We start from the raw sequence: 21,240 nt of genomic DNA, 5'->3' as shown, positions 1-21,240 counted from the left end.
GACATCTACGTACTCAGGTGAGGCACTGTCAAAAAAACAAAAAAAAAAGGTCATCTCGACTCTGTTAAGTATCGGCAATTTAAAGCCACATGTTTTTGAAAATGTTTACAAATGTTTACAAAAGTGATGTTATGTTAAACATCACATTACCCACTAAGGATACACGCCGTAAGTTATAGGAAGTTTTCTGTAATACGCCCCCAGGTGTGCGATCACCAAAAGAGAGTTTAATTTACTGTGTTTTGTACACCAGTCTCTGAAAACGTTTGTTAAACAAGCTTTAATTTCTTGTAATGTAAGAACTTTGACTCATTGATCGATATCATTTAATGAAAGTGAATGTTTATCACTAACTTTGTACATCTCTGGGTGCCGACATATTTGTGTGACGTCACGCACCTGTATCTCAGCGAAAATTCGTTAAGATGCACAATGGACAGTAGGGGTCCTGGGTTGCTCAGCAAGTATTGATGCTGACTACCACCCCTGGAGTAGCGCGTTCGAATCCAGGGTATGCTGAGTGACTCCAGCCAGGTCTCCTAAGCAACCAAATTGGCCCGGTTGCTAGGGAGGGTAGAGTCACATGGGGTAACCTCCTCGTGGTTGTGATTAAGTGGTTCTCGCTCTCAATGGGGCGTGTGGTAAGTTGCACGGATTGATGGTCTCAGAAGCGGAGGCAACTGAGACTTGTCCTCCACCACCCGTATTGAGGTGAGTAACCGTGCCACCACGAGGACCTACTAAAGTAGTGGGAATTGGGCATTCCAACATTGGGAGAAAAGGGGATTAAAAGACAGAAATAACATTTTAAAAATGCACAATGGACAAAGTGGTGCCCAGAGCAAGAACTTTCCATGGTTCGAAATCATAGATGGTGTGTAGGACCTCGTCCCACTGTTAGTGGAGAGACCATTTGGGACACAATGGCAGTTAAAGTTGGTGAGTTGTCAACATTAAATAATCTTGCTAGCTAGCTAACGTTTTCATACAATATAAACTTGATATTCTAGATAATTAGATAACATGCTTGTTTGTTTTGGCTTGTGAAATGGGCGGGGTGTGTGACGTTTGCACCAGGGTGGCGTATTAAAGGCGGGTTTTAGGGCAACGCTGCGGGGCTTTTGGCCCGATGGTGGGAATGCAGAGCGATTTTGGTCTCACGGCTCGAGATACGATGCTATTGGCCCCGGCTGACCAGTTTATGGCCCTGGCTCGCACTGGCCCGATATTGGAAAAGTGGGACGTCTTATCTCGTTCAGACTCAAACGACCGACTCGAACTTCAGTGAAGGGGCATATTCATTCAACGGGTGAAACCAATAGGCTCATTTGAGATGCCAAACACCTCACCTTGAAAGTAGATGAGAGTAGACGGCTGCAGTCAGGGGAGGAGTGAAATACGTGCTGTCAAGTCGGACAGTTCTCACATCTCGTAGTCGATCAGACATCTTCGAGATCAAAGGCAGATATTACGGGATTCACGTTCATGTGCTGTTGCTGATATTGTGGATGAAATGTAAATTCTGTTGCTTTAAAAATAAAAATGAAAAATTCACTTAAAGGTGGAGTAAACGATTCCTGAGAAGGACTGTTGATATTTGAACTCAACACCTAAACACCCCTCCCTTCAGTGCTCCTTCAGACAGCTCCGCCCCCAAATTCACACACACACACACACACACACAAAATAGTGTTGTTGTGGATCGGTCTGATCCACTTTGTTTATTTTCCCATTTACAGAGCCAGGGCTGTGTACAAACACCGGATTATTTTTTTTTCAGCGCACACAGAAGGGACAGCTAGTGAACCGTGAAGAGACATTCATGGAATTTGACAAAAAGTGTATTGGTTTAAAATGACTTCCTCCAACTTTAAGGTACCCGTTATTTAATTTCGCCAATAAGACGTGTCTTTCCATCCATTTTTAGTTTAATGAAGACACATATTTGAGATATTTCAGAAATATGATAAAAATCACATATCCCATTCAAAGATCTTACTGTCAAAGTGTTGGGAATATTCACAGATAATTTATACACATAAAACATGATATTAGAGATTTAAAAAATATATAAAAAAACAAACATTTTAGAAGATAACGAAACATCTGAGCACTGTTCAACATGAGCATTAAGCTGTGTGGTCAGCAAGTCGTTTCCCATCGTGCCTTTAGTCAGCGCAGTCGGGGGAGGGCAACTGCGGCCGCCTCGACGTCGCGAGAGTTTTTGGCATACGTCAGCATGACATCACAGCAAGTCGGACCACACCAAAGTCTTTCTAGCAAGTCAGTCCACTGTCGGCCATGTTTGGAACGCTCTCGGTAGGCTATTTCCAGTCATGCCAGTGCAGCTCTTAGCCACTTGAATGGAGAAAGACCAAAATCTCAAAAACGTTTGGTCAATATTACGACCAAAGAACATATTTCAAATCAGCAATCAAACCTAACAATACTTCATTAACTGTGATTCTTTTCCTCATATTACGCAAAACAACCGCAATTTTCCCGGCTTGTATAGCTAATGCGTATGCACGTTTTAAAGTTTGATTGACAGGTGATGACTATCTAAAAGGTGATTGGCTCTTTTAACTGTAAGGCGGGACTTCCTTTCTACATCCGTTGACCGTTGGGTGCGAGCTACTTGGTTGAGCAGTCCCATTTCTCCCATTCATATGAATAGAAGTGGCCCATCTCTGCTAAACAATCTCTGACCAAACTCGGACAAATTTCTGACCGGCATGCACCTCGCGGTAATCACCGATGCGCAGAGTTTACTCATCTTGAACGAGCCTAATGATATGCTCCTTAACATTCTGCACACGAATGCTATTGGCTCACGCTATTGTCAGTCTTACAGGTATGAAAAACCACCAAAGCAGTCTCGAGCTTCCAGTGCAGGCCGGTCAAAACATTTCAGAGGGCCGTAGTTTGGGCACCCCTACTATTAATTAGTACGTTGCTCTGAGGCGTTATGCGCCTGTTGAGATTTCTGGTGTAGTTCCGCTCTTCAACCACCAGATGGAGACAAACGTCATCAAGTGTGTTGAAATAAGTCACAGGCGCATTTGCTTCTTGTTGTTAGTTTAGCAGCTGTTCCAAATGCCTCATCCATGTAGAATTTCGGTAAAAACGTGACACGCTGGACAGCCTATTCTCCAACACATTGTATATTTGTAAGGTTTAATATATTAACCCAGATATGTAATCTTCACATATGTGCATTTGAAACTCTTCCTCAGAAACCATTAAAGTATTTTTAACGTTATGAGTCAGACCACCAACAGGAAATATGATGCTGGAATGGATTAATGGTGTCAGCAATACCTACACGCGCCAAACAATTAATCAGTGAGGTAGCACTCAGAAATAGAAACCAAAAGCTCATGTGTCTTATTTCTTTAATAGAAAAAGAAAACAATGAAAATAAAATGTAAAAAGGATTCAATCCAGTAACCATGATGACGGATGTCTGGCCAGCGCTGTGTCACCGGAGTGACCCCCACCCCACCTCATACTGGTTCAGAGTCAGAGACCAGCCTGAATGCTTTAATACTACTGAGTGAAATAAGCAGGGTGAGGGACAGAGAAGGGATAATGGCAAACAAAAAAAGAAACCCTGCAGCTAAACAAACAGGGCTACGACGAAAAACTTTGACACGAGGCTAACAATGATCAAACCCTTTTCTGAGACAGACATCCCGTCAACAAAGATTAACACAGTCAGCCCTGACTCTGACACAGATTAACACAAACACAGCCCTGTTTAACACACAAAAACAACAGTTAGACAATCCTAGCTCTCTTCTACACTTATCACAGTCCCATTACCTGTATTAACAGAGCAGCATAAACAGTCAATATGGATCTGTAAGTAAATTGCTGCCTATATGACTGGCTGTAAAGGATATTTTTGGATATGTGTGTGCGTGTGTGGGCAACAGTAAACAGTTGGTAACTAGACTGTCCTGATTTCCGCCCATTTATGAGAACTTAAATAATGGCAGGATATACAAATAGAAAGTGCGAACTTGTGTGTGTGGAAAGAGGGTGTGGTGATATATTTTAGCTGCAAGTCTTTGTGTGTGTTTATGCGAGTGTGTTATGGGGTCACTGCACAATCCTGACCTTTACAGCACTAGTTTGAGGAGGGTGTTGAACTATTCAATAAGCAAAAAAAAAAAAAACCATACAAATGGAACAAACAAACAACCTCCACAAATTAAAAAAGGTCCTTCAAAAGGCAGGAGTCCATATCAGTAAAAAAAAAAAAAAAACAGAACAAAAAACAAATCGGCCACATTGCTCTTATCAAAATATCAAAATTCGTTCATATAATCGCTTCTAATAAAATAGCTCTATTTTTCATTTCCCCCTTCCCACCTAGAAAACCCCCACAACACTCCATCTTTACATTCATCCCCTGCTATCTCCAGAGGATGTGATGGTAAGCTCTCCTCTCTTCCCTCCATGTCAGTGTTTCTCTGGCCTGCCACTTAAAAAAGGACTGGGAGGGGCATGGTGTCTTTCTGCTCTCCATATCCTTTCATCTTTCCTCTACATAACATCTCTCTCTCAAATGGTTAGGCGAGGCCCTCCGTCACAGCTGGGTAGGAAGGGGGCTGGTTCAATGCTGGCCATAGGAGCACAGAGGAGGTGGATTGAAGGGGGCAGGGTCCCAATATCAAGTCAGAGTGAGTCTGTTGATAATAAGTCAAATCAAGCTGTTGCTTCTTCATCCAACCATCTAGATCTCCAAGCAGGGCAACCCCAAGAGGAGAGGGGTAAAGGGTGCAACAGCCGATGTGGAATAGTCCTGCTTGCTTTTACTCTGACAAACACACACTCTCGCACACATACTGTCTCTCAAACTGATAGAGTTTTACAGACATAGAGACACTGATTTGAGTTCACTCTCTCTCTCTCTCTCTTTCTATCTTTGTCACGAATCGAGACCTCTCTGCTATGTCACATCATCCTCTTCCTCCGAGCAGTAGTCCCGACCCTGGGGAATAATAAGAGAGAGAGAGACAGATAAAGCAAAGAAGCTCTTAAAGGAATAGTTCAACTAAAAATTATAATTCTCTCATTCTTTATGACTTTCTGTTCTCTGCAGAACACAAATACTTTTTGAAGAATATATGAGGTGTTTTGGTCCATACAATGCATGTCAATGGGGTCCAAAACATTGAAGCTCCAAAAAGGACATAAAGGTAGCATAAAGGTAATCCATATGACTTGATAGGTTTAATTAATGTCTCCTGAAGCGTTACGATCCATTTTCAGAGAAACAAACCAGCTCATACATGTGCCATGAAGACTGCCGATGACAACATTTATAATAAAAGAGTTTTTTATTATATTTGATCAGTTTCTCACCCAAAACGGATCATATATCTTCAGAAGTCATGGATTAAACCACTAAAGTCATATGGTTTACCTTTATCAAGTCACCTTTATGTCTTTTTTCGAACTTGAAATCTTTGGAATCCATTGACTTGCATTGTATAGATATAAAATCATCTTACATGTATCTCCTTCAAAATATCTTCGTTTGTGTTCCACAGAAAAAAGTTTTTTTCAAGTTTGAGATGGCATAAGAGTGAGTAAATGAGAGATTGCCATTTTTGGGAAAACTATCCCTTTAAAACTATACAACACAAGTGAAACAGGATGAAACAGTTAATCTAACCTCTCAAAACCGAAAACAAATTTTAAAACACAAGCTTAGCTTAAGAATTTAGGAACCTCTATTTCAAAACTGTTTTCAGAGAACAACTCAAACAACTAAATGCCTAAAGTTTTTAAAATGCTGTGTCCTCAAAGATTTGCAAGCTTTTTGCACTCAGTGTGTAGGAATTGATCCCAGACCTCTAGGGACACACAAATACAGATAAGGGTGGCAGAGAGAAAGAGAGAAAGAGGGAAATTCGGGAAAAATAAAAAAAAAGAGCAGAGCCATGCATACATCGTTTTATAGCCAGAGGTTTAAAGGAAGTACCAGACAGGCAATGCAGATGGTGAAATGACAAGACAATCCTTTAATGTCACAATCTAAATAAATGAGCCTTTCTTGGAGGGGTGGTTTCATGGTGTACGCTGGCCCTTTAAATTTCTAATCCATCTGTACCCTCCTTTACTTTCTGTGCCTCTTTCTTTTACTCCCTCGCTCACCTTTTCAATCTTCTCATCCAGCATTCTGAAGAACTCCTGCTGACTCTCTGACGTATGTATGCTGAGAGAAAGAGAGGGAGAAAAAGAGGAAGTTAGTGGGGGCAGGAGAAGGGAAGCAACAAATACACAAGAATTTTCCATTACAACAAGCATGAAGAACACAAACACACACACACACACACACACTTCTGTAGGACGCAGAGTGGCTGGGCAGGAATCATTTTTATAGAGACATTACAGCAGGGACCATAAACCCTTGGCTCCACACAAACACACACAGCACATTAACTGAGCGTTACTCTATCGACACACACATAAAAAAATAATGAACTGTTCGCTCTTAATTAACATAGCCCCAAATTCACATAAACACACTCGCATATGCAAACATTGGCACAAAGCTAAATAAATGGATATTTCCAGATGCTTTGATGACCATATTTCTTTTTTTTCTTCTTTGTGACAATTTGTAATTTTAATAAAAGCCCTGTGAAAATGTCTTTGCCCTGTAGAACTTTCATTAAAATTATAAAAAATACAAATGCTCAACAGATCACGAAGTAATCTACATTAAAATAGTTAGAAATATCTTGAAACTTAATGTCATGAAACAATATACTTTAATATTAATTTATTAAAATTAACTACTGCTCAGGCAAGCGTTACATAAAATGTCTTTAAAGGAACAGTTCACCCAAAAATCTAAATTCTGACATCATTTACCCACCTGTATTATTTTCTTGACATAAAATGAAGCTCCAAAAGAATAAATACCATGTAGTTTGATAAGACTTGTGGGCTTTATTCCAAGTCTTCTGAAGCTGTACAATAGCTGTGTGTGATGAAAAGACTTCCCCTCTGCTGTAGCTCTGAAATCTTATTTGCGCTTGTGTTCAGATCAGAACATTAAAATGCGTCATGATTGCAGATGAGAACCAATGATGAATGATATCATTGATGTCAAACCTGACTCAATATGTCTTGATGCATCATGCTTGAATTGAACACAAATGAAGTACAAATGAGATTTGAGGGCTGCAAGATAACCTACATTTCAGCAAATAATCTACATTTCCGTCCATTTCTTACACAAAGCCATCCTAAGGCTACATTAGACTTGGAGTGTCACGCTGCGTTACATGAGTCACATGGAATAGTTTTATAGAGCTTTTAATTTTTGGGACTCTACAGGCTCAGTCCTCATTCATTTTGATTGCATAGAATATGCATGTGTTCCATGCAAGTAAGAAATACATTCAAAATCAAACAGGTTTGAAACACAAGGGTAAGCAAATGATGACTGGGTGAACTATTCTTTTAATGACTTAGCAAAGAAAGTTATTAAATGTTATTCTTATTTTAATTCTTTTATTTTCTATTTATTCATTTTTATTGCTTTTTCTGTTATTGTTTCTAGTATAATATCGGCAATGCATCAGTTGCCCATGAAGCACTTTGACACTGAAAATATAAATCGAAGACAAACACATCATGTTTACATACAATAAGTTGTGAAACATATGGCACATTAAACCCAAATAGAAAATGCAAATGAGATCCCTGAGGGGATAAGGCAGGCCACAAGGCAAAACAAACCACACACAATTTTCAGACGTTTGGCACGTTTTCAGCAGAACAAGAATTTAAATGCCCTCACCCACACACACACACACATATATGCAAAACAAACAGAAACGCATGCATACCATAAACAGAAAGACACATTTATAAACCCACTCACTTCGTCCTGTTGGCGCTGGGCCCAGGCACCTCTTTGTGCTGTTTGGTCCTGTGCTGTGTTGAGCTTTTCTCCTAAAACACACCCAGAAAGAACAAGTTTTCACTTACTACTGTTCACAACAAAACAAATTCAGCCTCTGCCGCCCTTCCCTGGTGGCCCTCCAGAGCGTGGGCCCCTCCAGCTCCTGGACCTGGTCCAAAACAAGCTTCTCTACCTGGAGCACAGTGTGATACAGAGGCCCTGGGAGTGACCTTGTCTGGCCACTGCTAATGAGAATGCTGCCCTGCTTAGAGACACTGTGAGAAGCAGAGAGATATAAAGAGGGCTGCCCTCTCTTTCACTATCTCTCTATTCTCCTCAAACCCCCTCTAATCTGAACATGGGTATTGGAGCACCTGCTCTGTCTGTACAACTTCATTAGGCTGGGCAGTTTAAAGGGGACATATCATGGAAAATGAGGCTTTCCTTGCTGTTTTGAAATAAGAGGTTGATATATTATTTAAGCAATAAGGTACTAAAGGCTGTGCTATGTAAGGGATAATGTACAGTTGGCCGGTCATTATCACAAAATAAACCCAGCACGTGGAGCGGAGGGGTCTTGTAGCACACTGAAGGGGTTTATACCAGCCTACTGTACAGTATCCCGCTTATTACATGGCTACCTACCAAATAAATAAATAAATAAACAGACATGAAATATTGATTTAATTAAAATTATGAAGAGATCGCAAATTCTCGAGAAACACTGATTTTCACCTCTGTTTTGCGAGTTCTGACAAACCTGTTGGTGTTTGTCTTGCGAAAATGACTCCCACATATTACAAGACGACTTGCTAAATAAATAAATGGACATGAAATATTGATATGAAATCAATAGCTTAGCCAAGTCATTAACTTATTTGTAGAGTAGTGGAAGGGTTACGGTTAGGGTTAGGTTTAGGGGTAGGTATCGGGTTTCTGTAGGACTCCAAGTAAACACAAACACAGTGTGTGAAAATTGCATGCAGCTCTCGCAAGACTTTAGGTAACCGGACGGTTGCCTTCTAGACGCGACTACAAACCTGAGTGTGGTTTGTTCTCTTTACAGCTGCGCATTGCCAATACAACTGGAGTTTCGCTTACTGCCCCCCACTGAAAAAATGTGGATCTTAAAGCTTAAATTGCTCTGATGGTAGGAATATTCCTTATTACGATCCAGGGGAATGATTTATTGTGTTAATTTTTAACGCATTATTTTTTATATAATTAATCACACTGAATAAACGTGTATAATATACTTCTGCTAGAAGATTTAGTCCCTGATATAACTGAGTATTTTATGCAACAAAATAGCGATCAGCTATGGGTACTCTGCACTGACATGGGTAACGTGTTACAAGTCTTACAATTACCTTAAAATTCGGTTTAATTGGGTTTTGGTACCATTCATAATTGTAATAAAAATATGCTGAAGACAAAAATGCAACTGGACGGATAATCAGAAGTAGATTGGGGGTGTAATTATAACTGATTTTTACATTTTGTAATCGATGTCCTGAAATTTTACTGTCAGTTAAATGCAATAATTTACTTGTAATTATTTTACCTCCATAATGAGCAGATTAACCTATGACCACTCCAATGCCTATTCCGTGTTCAAATTTTTTTCAGTGGCTGGGACATGTGACCAGATTAGCCAAACATAACAGACATCTTAAACATATAGAAGTATAAAAAGCGCAGTAGCATAAACAGCCTGTTGAATTCTAAAGGTCAGAGTGAGGGTGGAAAATGCTCATATAAAATTAGGTTCGAAAACAAAGCAAGTCTTTTTCATCTCTTTTAGTTGATAATGCTTCCTTTTTTTTCCGATTAACACTTATTATTGACTCCAACAAATGAAACAGAAAAACAAAACAAATGCACAGAATCAACTTTTAACCCCCATTTTTCCTCTTCCCCCTCCCAATCACCAAACCCACCCTGGCCCCCAACAAACATCCCTGTGGGCAAAGCTAAAATACACACACAAAGAAACAAAAAAACTAAAAAAAAATTAAATATATATTTATATAAAATAATAATCACACACATTTAAAATTATAAATCCCTCTCCACTGCCCCTCCCTGACAGCCTTCCAAAAAGGTCAAATAACTGCCCCACTTCCTATTAAATACCCCCAGGTTGCCTAGCCTTCTATCTGACATTTCTACAAATGCTGCCACCCTGCCCATCTCCGTGCACCACTCCCAAAATGAGGGCGCTCCAGCCGACCTCCGTCCCCTAAGGATAATCTGTCTGCCGATCATAACACTGGCTAGAACCCAATTTCTTATGTATTATCCCCTATATTAATGACCGCCCCATCGGCTAAAATACAGAGTCTGGAGCAAAAGGAAATTTGAGTGCCCAATACGTCACATATAAAACTCTGAACCCTCAACCAAAATTCTTAACACACCACCAAAAAACATGGGTTGTGTCCCCATCTTCTGATTGGCAACGCCAGTAGGTGGGTGTGTCTTTAAGACTAAGCCTATACAATCTAGAGGGGGTCCAATAGAATCGAGTTGATAATGCTTCTTTAAGTAAATCATCAATCCAGACATCTGAGAACATTTGAATGAATGTGTGTACAAAAAAAAAAAATGTAATAATATGAAAATGTGATGCTGACTGGTAATATGAGTATCTACAAATGAGAGAAAAAGTCTGTGACATATGGGAAAATAAGTCAGAATTTCCCACTCCCACATTCCAAACATGTCTGCACACACGTGTACTACACATACACATAAACAGTTTTCTTCCCAACGTATAGGAAAAAAAACAAGCTTTTGCACAGCAAAGGACACCATGCCACAGGAAAAAATTCTGGATGACAGTTTGTGAGGTGTGTAAGTATCTCACCAGGTTCTCCTGGTTACGTGCATTCACCCTGTCCTCTTCTCCACGCATGTACTTCACCTCCTCCACTCCCTTAATCTTATATTCATCTACAGTGATGGAGAGAGAAAGATGAGAGCATTAGTGAGTGTTTTGTTTTAGGGCCGTTAACAGCAGTAATGGAATGCACTTATGGAGTAAAGAAACTGTAAAAACTGAGAACATGCTAATCATGAATATCCCTCCATGTGACACTGACACACACACACACACACACACTTTATCATGGTATTAGCTACACTATATTGCCAAAAGTATTCCCTCACCCATCCAAATAATTGAATTCAGGTGTTCCAATCACTTCCATGGCCACAGGTGTATAAAATGAAGCACCTAGGCATGCAGACTGCTTCTACAAACATTTGTGAAAGAATGGGCCGCTCTCAGGAGCTCAGTGAATTCCAGCGTGGTACTGTGATAGGATGCCACCTGTGCAACAAGTCCAGTCGTGAAATTTCCTCGCTACTAAATATTCCACAGTCAACTGCCAGTGGTATTATAACAAAGTGGAAGCGATTGGGAATGACAGCAACTCAGCCACGAAGTGGTAGGCCACGTAAAATGACAGAGCGGGGTCAGCGGATGCTGAGGCGCATAGTGCGCAAAGGTCGGCAACTTTCTGCAGAGTCAATCGCTACAGACCTCCAAAGTTCATGTGGCCTTCAGATTAGCTCAAGAACAGTGCGTAGAGAGCTTCATGGAATGGGTTTCCATGGCTGAGCAGCTGCATCCAAGCCATACATCACCAAGTGCAATGCAAAGCGTCGGATGCAGTGGTGTAAAGCACACCGCCACTGGACTCTAGAGCAGTGGAGACGCGTTCTCTGGAGTGACGAATCACGCTTCTCCATCTGGCAATCTGATGGACGAGTCTGGGTTTGGCGGTTGCCAGGAGAACGGTACTTGTCTGACTGCATTGTGCCAACTGTGAAGTTTGGTGGAGGGGGGATTATGGTGTGGGGTTGTTTTTCAGGAGCTGGGCTTTGCCCCTTAGTTCCAGTGAAAGGAACTCTGAATGCTTCAGCATACCATGCTCCCAACTTTGTGGGAACAGTTTGGGGATGGCCCCTTCCTGTTCCAACATGACTGCACACCAGTGCACAAAGCAAGGTCCATAAAGACATGGATGAGCGAGTTTGGTGCGGAAGAACTTGACTGGCCTGCACAGAGTCCTGACCTCAACCCAATAGAGCACCTTTGGGATGAATTAGAGCGAAGACTGTGAGCCAGGCCTTCTCGTCCAACATCAGTGTCTGACCTCACAAATGCGCTTCTGGAAGAATGGTCAAAAAGTCCCATAAACACACTCCTAAACCTTGTGGAAAGCCTTCCCAGAAGAGTTGAAGCTGTTATAGCTGCAAAGGGTGGGCCGACGTCATATTAAACCCTATGGATTAAGAATGGGATGTCACTTAAGTTCATATGCGTCTAAAGGCAGATGAGCGAATACTTTTGGCAATATAGTGTATCTAAAAGGGGACATACCATAGGCTTCAATAGTTTTTATATAAATCTAATTATAATTACTTAAGACTAAAACATAATTTGGCCTATTTATAAGCATTTAAATTAGTGAGGACAAGCAAGGAAAGTAATTTGTTCACTATATAGGAGGACATTTTCAAAAAATTTTGGCCCTTGCAAGTATAGCCAAACCTGTAAAAAAGCATGCACACACAGAAACACCTTCAACCCAGCTTTAACAGATAAACTATTTGGATTTTGCCCTTTCCCAGCAATCAGAGATTACCAGTGGCCATACATTCACTTCCTCATAGCACACACTGTACACATGTATGCACATACCCACACATTTACAAAACTGTCTAAAAATCAGCGTGTGAAGTGACCGCAGCCCACTCATTCTCGGTTTATCTCGCCTCTATCGGTCTTTCTCTAACTTTCTCGCTGTGATGTCCCTGTCAGTTACCATCATGACAGCTGGAGTGGGCAGCCTGTGAATGTGACTCACTGCAGCCCGTCCACACAAGCACAGAAACGCGAGAAAAAGAAAAAAGAGAAATATAAAAAAAGAGCGAAAGACAACACTAGTCTTTCACAGTTTGAGGAATGTAAACCTGTCTCTGCACAAAAGACCATGCTCCAACATGCAGACAAACACACACACAGCCAAGAGAACAGACAAACCAAGAGAAATATCACTCACAAATTAAATTAAACTATAATTGATTTGGCTGAGGCTTGTTACACAAAACAGGCCTGGGCCCCAAAGAGACCCATACATATACACGCATACATCTCCCACACAAACATGTTCACACACACACACACACACACAAGGGTAATATCATTACTAAAAAAGGAGATCTGATGAATATTTCATTCCTAATCCATCATTTCAGCCAGAGAATCTTTCGTGAAACATGTATCTCAGAAAAATGGCAGACCTTTATGGCGCACGCCCTGGAAAGAGTGACATTTTGACACTTTAATATGCTCCAGACAAGCTATTTTTGATGAGAGGTTCCATAATGTAGAGATATTTCGATTAGCTAATTAATGATAGCAACATGACGGTGACCTTTATGAGCTCACAGAGAAGAGGATGCTTTCTATTTCAACAGAATGCAAAGTTTTTGTGTGTTAAAGTAATGCTGGATGATGTGTTCAATATTTTATTTTTTTAATTAAAATAAACATTGTTAATATTGCAATGATTTTAATGAGCTTTAATTTGGTTTCCTAAAGACCATGACTGTAGGCAAGCTTTGCGCCCACTTCTTATGTCATGACTCATGTGTATGAGAGCACAAATACATATTTTAAAGGAATATTTTGGGTTCAATAGAAGTTAAGTTCAATCGAAAGCATTTGTTTTATAATGTTGACTACCACAGATATTAATTTTCAACTCCTCCCTCCTTTTCTTTAAAAAAAAGAAGCAGCAAAAATCTGGGTTACAGTGAGGCACTTACAATGAAAGTAAATGGGGCTAATTCGTAAATGTTAAAATACTCACTGTTTAAAAGTATAGCTATAAGATGTAAACAATATGCGTATTAACAATTTTAGTGTGATAAGATCTGTTTGAAGGTATATTCAATTTTACAACTTCGACGTCGCAACACTGTAAACCCTAAAACAACCATAAAAACAGCAATTTAAACAAACTTTATAGCTAAAAAAAATGCACGTTTCGACAACAAGCTTAAAATTTCTTCCTTTAAACCCTTCAAATATTGGCCCCATTCACTTCCATTGTAAGTGCCTCACTGTAACCTTGATTTTTGCTTTTTTTTTTTTTTTTTTTAAAGAAAAGGAGGGACGAGACTAAATTCATTTTTGTGGTAATCAACATTATGCCACAAATACAGTTGATTTAGCTTGTATTGAATCCGGAATACTCCTTTAATTGCGTCTCTTGATTTAAACCTGATTATCCTATGTTTATGTCTAAACAGTAGCAAAATGTCAAAAAAAAAAAAAAAACACCATTCAAGTTTGGAAATTTTATTAATTCGTTTAAATGAATGGTTTCAAAACACTGATTAAATGATTCGTTTGTGTCACTCAAAACAGTGGCTCGAGATCCGAATGATTTTAGTCTAGCCCTGAATGCTGTTTTGTTTGGAACTTTGAGTGAATGTTGGTTATGGTTACTCAATAAGTCATCATTTCATAAAGACGAATTGTTGACTGGCTAAAATCTTTTTAAATATTATCTGTCACATATTTAGAATCAGAACTAGGGATGCCAGATTAGTTAACGAATTACTCATTTGAGTCAGTTCTTTTCAATGAATTGCTCAAATGAGCTGTCAGAATGGTCTGAATCGGTTCGAGATTTTCTTCATGCTTCCCACACAGATTGAATCGTTTGGAGCAGTTTTTTACAATACAAGACAGTAACAGAAAAATGTAGAACATTGAAAACCCATACTTATACCCCTTAGCTGCTGACTCAAGAAAAACTTTGTTCTGGGTTCTGTGAAATTCACTGATAGCACTGATCAAGATACTGTATATATCAGTATCATCATTTTTAGCTATATTTAGCTATATCGGCCACTGCTTGAATACATATTCTTATCTTTATCTGTACTCATGACAAGATGCTTTTTGAAGACCAGGTAATTTAGCTGTCTGGCTGCTCGTTCATCTAAAACAAAAATTGGACAATAGACAGCTCCACCGCCCCCACCCCCTTTTTACCTTCTGGCCCAATTTCTGATGTGTTCAGTGCTGTGAGTGGCGTGTCTGTGGAACATGAGTGGGCTGCTGTAATTTTAGAATCAGAGTAGAGATGCTCTGCCCTGGAGCTATTCTGTAAGTGGGTGTCTGTTAACACAGCGAGTCCACCACGAGGGAGGTGAGTTTGTCAATTTCTCTCGCTCTCTCTTCGATAGTAGGAGTGATCCCATAATAATAATAAAAAACATCGACAGGTTTTTCGCTGCCTTTGAGACACATTAACGATACTGTGCCTCTGGTTAAAAATCAGTTATTAAAACAGTAACATCTTAAGTCTTTAAACTTTAAACCTCAGATGACACTATGTCACTGAGATGATCTGTTGCCCTACTGTACGCCGTTGCTGTTAAAAACATTAGCTAAACAGTCACCTTGTGAAAACTTGCTTGGTGAATTGAAACCACAGCCTCCTACTATAAGCCATATGTACACACACACCCTCACATGCCCCGTTCACACATACTGTACAGTAATTTTATCACTGGAGGTCACAGAGTGCCTGTATTGTTGGTCATAATGGCCGTTCATACAGTTGGATGCCCTAATGCTATTAGTGGGCTGCACAACTGGCCATAGCTTTTGAAAGTTGTCAGTAAAAAATTAAGATGTCTTTCTAATTTGACAAGGAATCTGATTTCTTGCCGCTAAAAATTTGCATTGTGGAGGGGAACGTGATTGTGCATTAAGCACCATGATAAATGAACAAGAAGAATGATTAGCAATGTGTGACTTGCCAATGTAAATCATTTAAATAAAGTTAAAAGGTGAAGTATTTATTATTATTATTTTTGGATGTTAAAATAATTCTACCCCAGCTTAAAAGAATATTCCGGGTTCAATACAAGTTAAGCCCAATCGACCATTTGTGGCATAATGTTAATCAACACTAAAATGAATTTTGACTTGGTTACATTAACGCACTTACAAAGGAAGTGAATGGGGCCAGTCAATAAACAACAAAATACTCACGGTTTCAAGACAAGACATAAACAATATGCGTGTTAACATGATTTTAGAGTGATAAAATCACTTATAAACCTTTTCTATGTGAAGTTTTTTCCCAATTTTACAACTTCATTGCCATTATAACATAGCAGCATGAACCCTGTAATCTTGAAAAAAAGATTTGAACAACAATATAAACTAATTCACAACTCAAAAATACACAGCAAATTTAACTTGTATTGAACCTGGATTACTCCTTTAATATGCAGAGACGAGTATAATTTTGTATTCGTACTCGTGGGTTGATTCCCAAAAAAGTGGAAACACTGTGGCGCAATTAAAACAATTCTGTTTGTTTGAGAATTTTGACCGACCCAACATAGCAACATCGGCAATGGCATGAGTTTGGGGTGGGACTATCTGTTTTCTGTCCAATGGATGATGGTGGAAGTGTTTGGTAAACCTGTTAAAAAAAACAATCATTCAATTTGCTGATACTAGTGGTGCAAAAATTAAACACTTCCCCTTTAGACTTTTCTTAACTTGGTTGTAGGGATATCCCGATACCGCGCTCATGTACTGGTACTCGTAAAAATGCTCTGATACCAAAAACGATACCATCTGATGTACAAATGTCATTACATAAACATTCAGCCCTCGAATTAAAATCAAGTTATGTCCTAGGGAGATTATTTAACTGCAAAAGCTGCGATTTGATGAGATAAATATATAATTTGCATGTAATTCAAATGTGTGGAGACAGTGTTGTGCTGATGCCGGCTGCTCATACCTTTTAAGGCTTCTCCAAGACTCATACAGGGAAAAAAACCACCATGAGCATCGCACGCTCTGTTTGTAGCAGATGACAGTAAACAGAGTGCAAATTCACACTGTAGCGTGAGGCACATACAGAGTACATACTTATTTAATAAAAATATCAGACTTTTGTGGTTATATAATCACTTTGAGTCACATAGCGACCGGCTTTTCCAGGGTGGGAAGCTGCCGTCATAACGTTAGAGCTCTTTGGTCAAAACAACACAGAAACACTTCAAAATAAAAGCTCAGTCAAAATCAAAAGTAAATTTATAGGAAAAAAGTATGACAGAAATATATCACTACTGTAAAGTTATGTAATATTCACTGTAATACTACTACTACTTATAATAATAATAGTAATTAGTAGTAATACTACTTAAAGTAGTAATTGTATTATACTTAAGCAGTATCTAACATCTGTGATGCTCTGTTTTTTTTTGTCATTTGACAAAAACTTTACTCCAATGTTGTACTTTGGATTGTGCTGTGAGGTTCTGTATATAAGCACTTCATTTAGAAAAAAATTTATACTATATTATTTTGAAAATTCATTGTTATATTTTCATTTGATTAAAGTTTTAATGAATTCATTTATTTAAACACCATTTTGATGATAAAATTAAAATAAACGTTGATATGGATTTTAGAAAAAAAAAAGAAAAACAACAGGTATCGGACTCTGTATCCGCGTTTACCAAAAATTAAGTATCGGTACTCGTACTCATTCTCAAAAAAATGGTATCGGGACATCCCTACTTGGTTGCATTGCTGGATACACTCACACCGGCCAAGAGTTGCAGCTGCTCATGTTGCTGGAAAATGCCAACTCTTATTGAAAATCAATAACTTTTGTTTTGGTGTGTCGCTGCAGATCGCTGTATGTCAGTCAGTCACATTTATTTATAAAGCACATTTAAAAACAACAACAACTGTTGACCATAGTGCTGTACAATAAGCCAGATAAAACAACTATACAAGACAATGACAATAACAATACTAACATTTACACCGATTCAAAAGCTAAAACAAACGGTACGTTTTAAGACGAGATTTAAAATCATCAAAAGTAGAAGACGACCTGAAAAGGCAACGTATTCCAAAGCCTGGGCGCTGTGACTGAAAAGGCTCTGTCACCCTTTAATTTCAAATGTGACCTGGGGACAGTTAACTGTAAGCTGTTTGATGAACATAAAGATCTAGAGGACTGCGGTAAAGAAATAAGATCAGACATATAAGAAGGTGCCAGATCATGCAAGGCCTTGTAAACAAACAGTAATACTTTGAACCGGATCCTGTATAAAACGGGAAGCCAGTGGAGTGAGGCTAACACAGGAGAAATAGAATCACATTTTCTGGTACCAGTCAGAAGCCTAGCAACAGCGTTTTGCACCAGCTGAAGGTGTGAGAGAGAAGACTGAGTAACACCTAAATAAAGTGCATTACAATAATCCAGTCTTGATGAAATAAAAGCATGAACATGTGTGAACACCCCTTTAGACTGGCAGCAAACACATACGCACACACAAATCTCAACAGCTCACTTCAGATCACATGTAATCAGACAACATATTCTCCGCCTGCTGCCCTTCTTGTTTGTTTTAGGGCAGCTCAGCCTTTCCTGTCATTGTGTGTGTGGATTGACCAAGCGCTGAATCACAGATGAGGACACACACTTTTGCTGCCTGAACACTGACACAGTTTGACTAGTAAACAGTCTGCTGGCACTAATCAAGTCAGGGTGAGAGCTGCGAGAGAGAGAGAGAGAGAGAGAGAGAGGGGTGAAAACTGTCTCTCTCTGTTTCTATTGATAGAGATGTTTGACTGACAGCCAGGAAGGGCAGTGGAAAGAAGGGCATCGGGCTGGCAGCAGGATGAGAGAAAAGGACAAGGAAAAAGAAAGAGGGAAAGAATTATACACAGATAGAGAGAAGGGGGAGTAAGCGATAATCCACAGTAACCAGGTCACTGCTCCATTCACTTTCCCCAGATTCACTTTCTATCTGGTGAATATAATACTCATCAATCTGTTGCTCACAGATTACCAGATTTGCCACATGACATGACCCTAGAAGTCAAACAAACACACACACACACACACAGAATGAAAGACAGAAAAAATAAAAAGAAACAGGATTGAAGACCATATCCTCAAAATCTCAAATGATGAACACAGGAATGGAATACTACCATACAGTGCTTACTAAATACTGCATAGCATTCTATGCATACTGATTAAATAAATGTGAATGGTGACCAAGGCTAACATGCTGCCTAATATTTCCTTTTGTGTTCCATGGAGGAAAGAAAGGTCACATCCACACTAATTTGTGTAAGTTTGAAACCTCCATTTTAAAAAGTCTCCATTTTCAGCGGAGGAAAATGCTGTTCCAGTGTGGTGTGTAAACAGCAAAATCAATGCGTTTTCAAACTAAAATGAATTAGTGTGGACATGGCCAAAGTCAAAATAGTTTTGGAACAACATGAGGTTGAATGAATGATGACAGAATTTTAATTTTTGGGTGAACAATCCCTTTAATTTGACATAAAACAAGGCTGTAAGGGATAAACGTACAGTCCATTCAATAAGTCTTCACTGTTTTAAGGTCCTAGTTCACGTATAATTTCTATTTAATGTTTACTTCGTCACTTTTTTTTCTCTCCCTTTTTCTCCCCAATTTGGAATGCCCCAATTCTCAATGTGCTCTAAATCCTTGTGGTGGCGTAGTGACTCGCCTCAATCCGGGTGGTGGAGGACGAATCTCAGTTGCCTCCGTGTCTGCGACCGTCATATCCGCGCATCTTATCACATGGCTTGTTGAGCGCATTACTGTGGAAACATAGCGCATGTGGAGGCTTCACACTATTCTACGTGGCATCCAAGCACAACTCACCACGCGCCCCACGAGAGCAAGAACCACGTTATAGCGACCATGTGACTCTACCCTCCCTAGCAACCGGGCCAGTGTGGTTGTTTGGGAGACCTGGCTGGAACTTCGTCACTTTTTAATGTTTTCCGTCACTTGGAATTCTTTTGAAAAGACATATTTTCAATGTTGCCCTAACTGAACCTTTGTAACCCTAATGTATACAACATTACAACGCATTAAATCAACTGTACATCTGTCCCTCACAGCCTTTTTTTAAAGGGTTATGACATGAGGAATCAAATTTTCCTTGATCATTTGACATAAGAGGTCATTGTACTATAAAAACATACTGTAAGTTTCAGAACTGAAAACATTCTCCTTAATAGAAAAAGAGCATTTATTTAAACCAAGCTGCAAAAATGTCTCGTTTGGAATTTGTGGGATTTGTGATGTCAAAAGGACTAAATACATCTGCAAATGACTGCCTCTTCAGAAAGATATCACTACCTTTTTTTCGTCATTGCACCCTTGGCCCCGCCCACTGGTGCTCAGTCAGTCAGACAGGTGAAGAGGAGTGAGGGCCTGTCATGGGAGATTCATCTACACCAACTTACACAGGACACCTTCATCTGGATTTAAATGTTTTTCTACATAATCATGCACTAGATGAACTGCTTTGACCGTTATCATGCATCTCGTGTCGATGTCGCTCCTGTGAAAACCAGCGTCTCTGCTTTGGCCTGTTGAAGCACCCAACATCACCATGGATTGTGTTATGTTGCATACTGCACATTTTAAGAAAAGCACTTGGTCATGCAGGTAGTCCATGCTTACAGAAAATTTGCATACCGTGCATATAATATCTATCGTATGCATACTATACATGCATAAGTAGTAAGAGTAGTATAGTAGTATCATTCCAAACATATCCAGAGATAATTTGAAATGGTACGAAACACTGTATGAAAAAGAGGGGAGTGATACAGAAAGAGACTCATAAAATAGTTTGGGTAATGGGAAGGGGAGGAAAATAGGCAGAAGTGGAAAGGAGACAGCCCGATCCAAAGAAAGGAAGGAAACAAGGAAAGTGTGGCCTTGAGAAGAACAACAGATATGCAGAGGGTGGGATAAATGTCAGGGGAGGAAATAGGGGAGTTTGTGATTCCACGTCACTCACTCTCTCTTTCGTTCTCAGACTGTTCCCCACCATCTCGCATGCTATGAATCCTTAGAGACACAGTGAGGAAAATGGTAAGGAGGAGGAGAAAGAAAGAGCAAGAAAGAGGGTGGGGGTCGACAGCCCCCTGTGGCTGGTCTTCTGGTGTTTCCTGTGTGGATTTTCTGCTGTTTTGCCCCAATTCTTAATCTCCCATAATCGTTTTCACTCTCTCACAGGCATAGGTCACTTGCTAAGGGATGCTGTTATCTAAACCCTTTAAAACATATTTACAACCTCACACAAGCACATGAAACTCACACAACACACACTCACATGCATGAGTCATTACTCCAGCTGATAACGTTATCCTCTCAAGCACACACACTTGTCACATATGTGACTG

The 21,240-nt window shown here is 39.6% G+C and overlaps 1 protein-coding gene across 3 annotated transcripts in view; it reads right to left on the bottom strand.

Annotated features, from left to right (window-relative positions):
• Positions 1-1,690: 1,690 nt before the first annotated feature.
• LOC127424519 (uncharacterized protein C1orf21 homolog) overlaps positions 1,691-21,240 on the bottom strand; it is a 44,195-nt gene continuing 24,645 nt past the window's right edge. For all 3 annotated transcript variants that reach the window (XM_051669823.1, XM_051669824.1, XM_051669822.1), the window contains 4 exons: positions 10,800-10,885; positions 7,910-7,980; positions 6,169-6,229; positions 1,691-4,999 (listed from right to left, as the gene is read on the bottom strand). In XM_051669823.1, coding sequence (XP_051525783.1) covers positions 4,958-4,999; positions 6,169-6,229; positions 7,910-7,980; positions 10,800-10,885 — 260 coding nt within the window. In that variant the 3' untranslated portion in view covers positions 1,691-4,957. The remainder of the gene's footprint in view (positions 5,000-6,168; positions 6,230-7,909; positions 7,981-10,799; positions 10,886-21,240) is intronic.

Source organism: Myxocyprinus asiaticus, chromosome 33 (genome assembly GCF_019703515.2).
Source record: "Myxocyprinus asiaticus isolate MX2 ecotype Aquarium Trade chromosome 33, UBuf_Myxa_2, whole genome shotgun sequence".
In the NCBI taxonomy this organism is placed as follows: domain Eukaryota; kingdom Metazoa; phylum Chordata; class Actinopteri; order Cypriniformes; family Catostomidae; genus Myxocyprinus; species Myxocyprinus asiaticus.
This window is presented reverse-complemented; position numbering and strand designations above follow the sequence as displayed.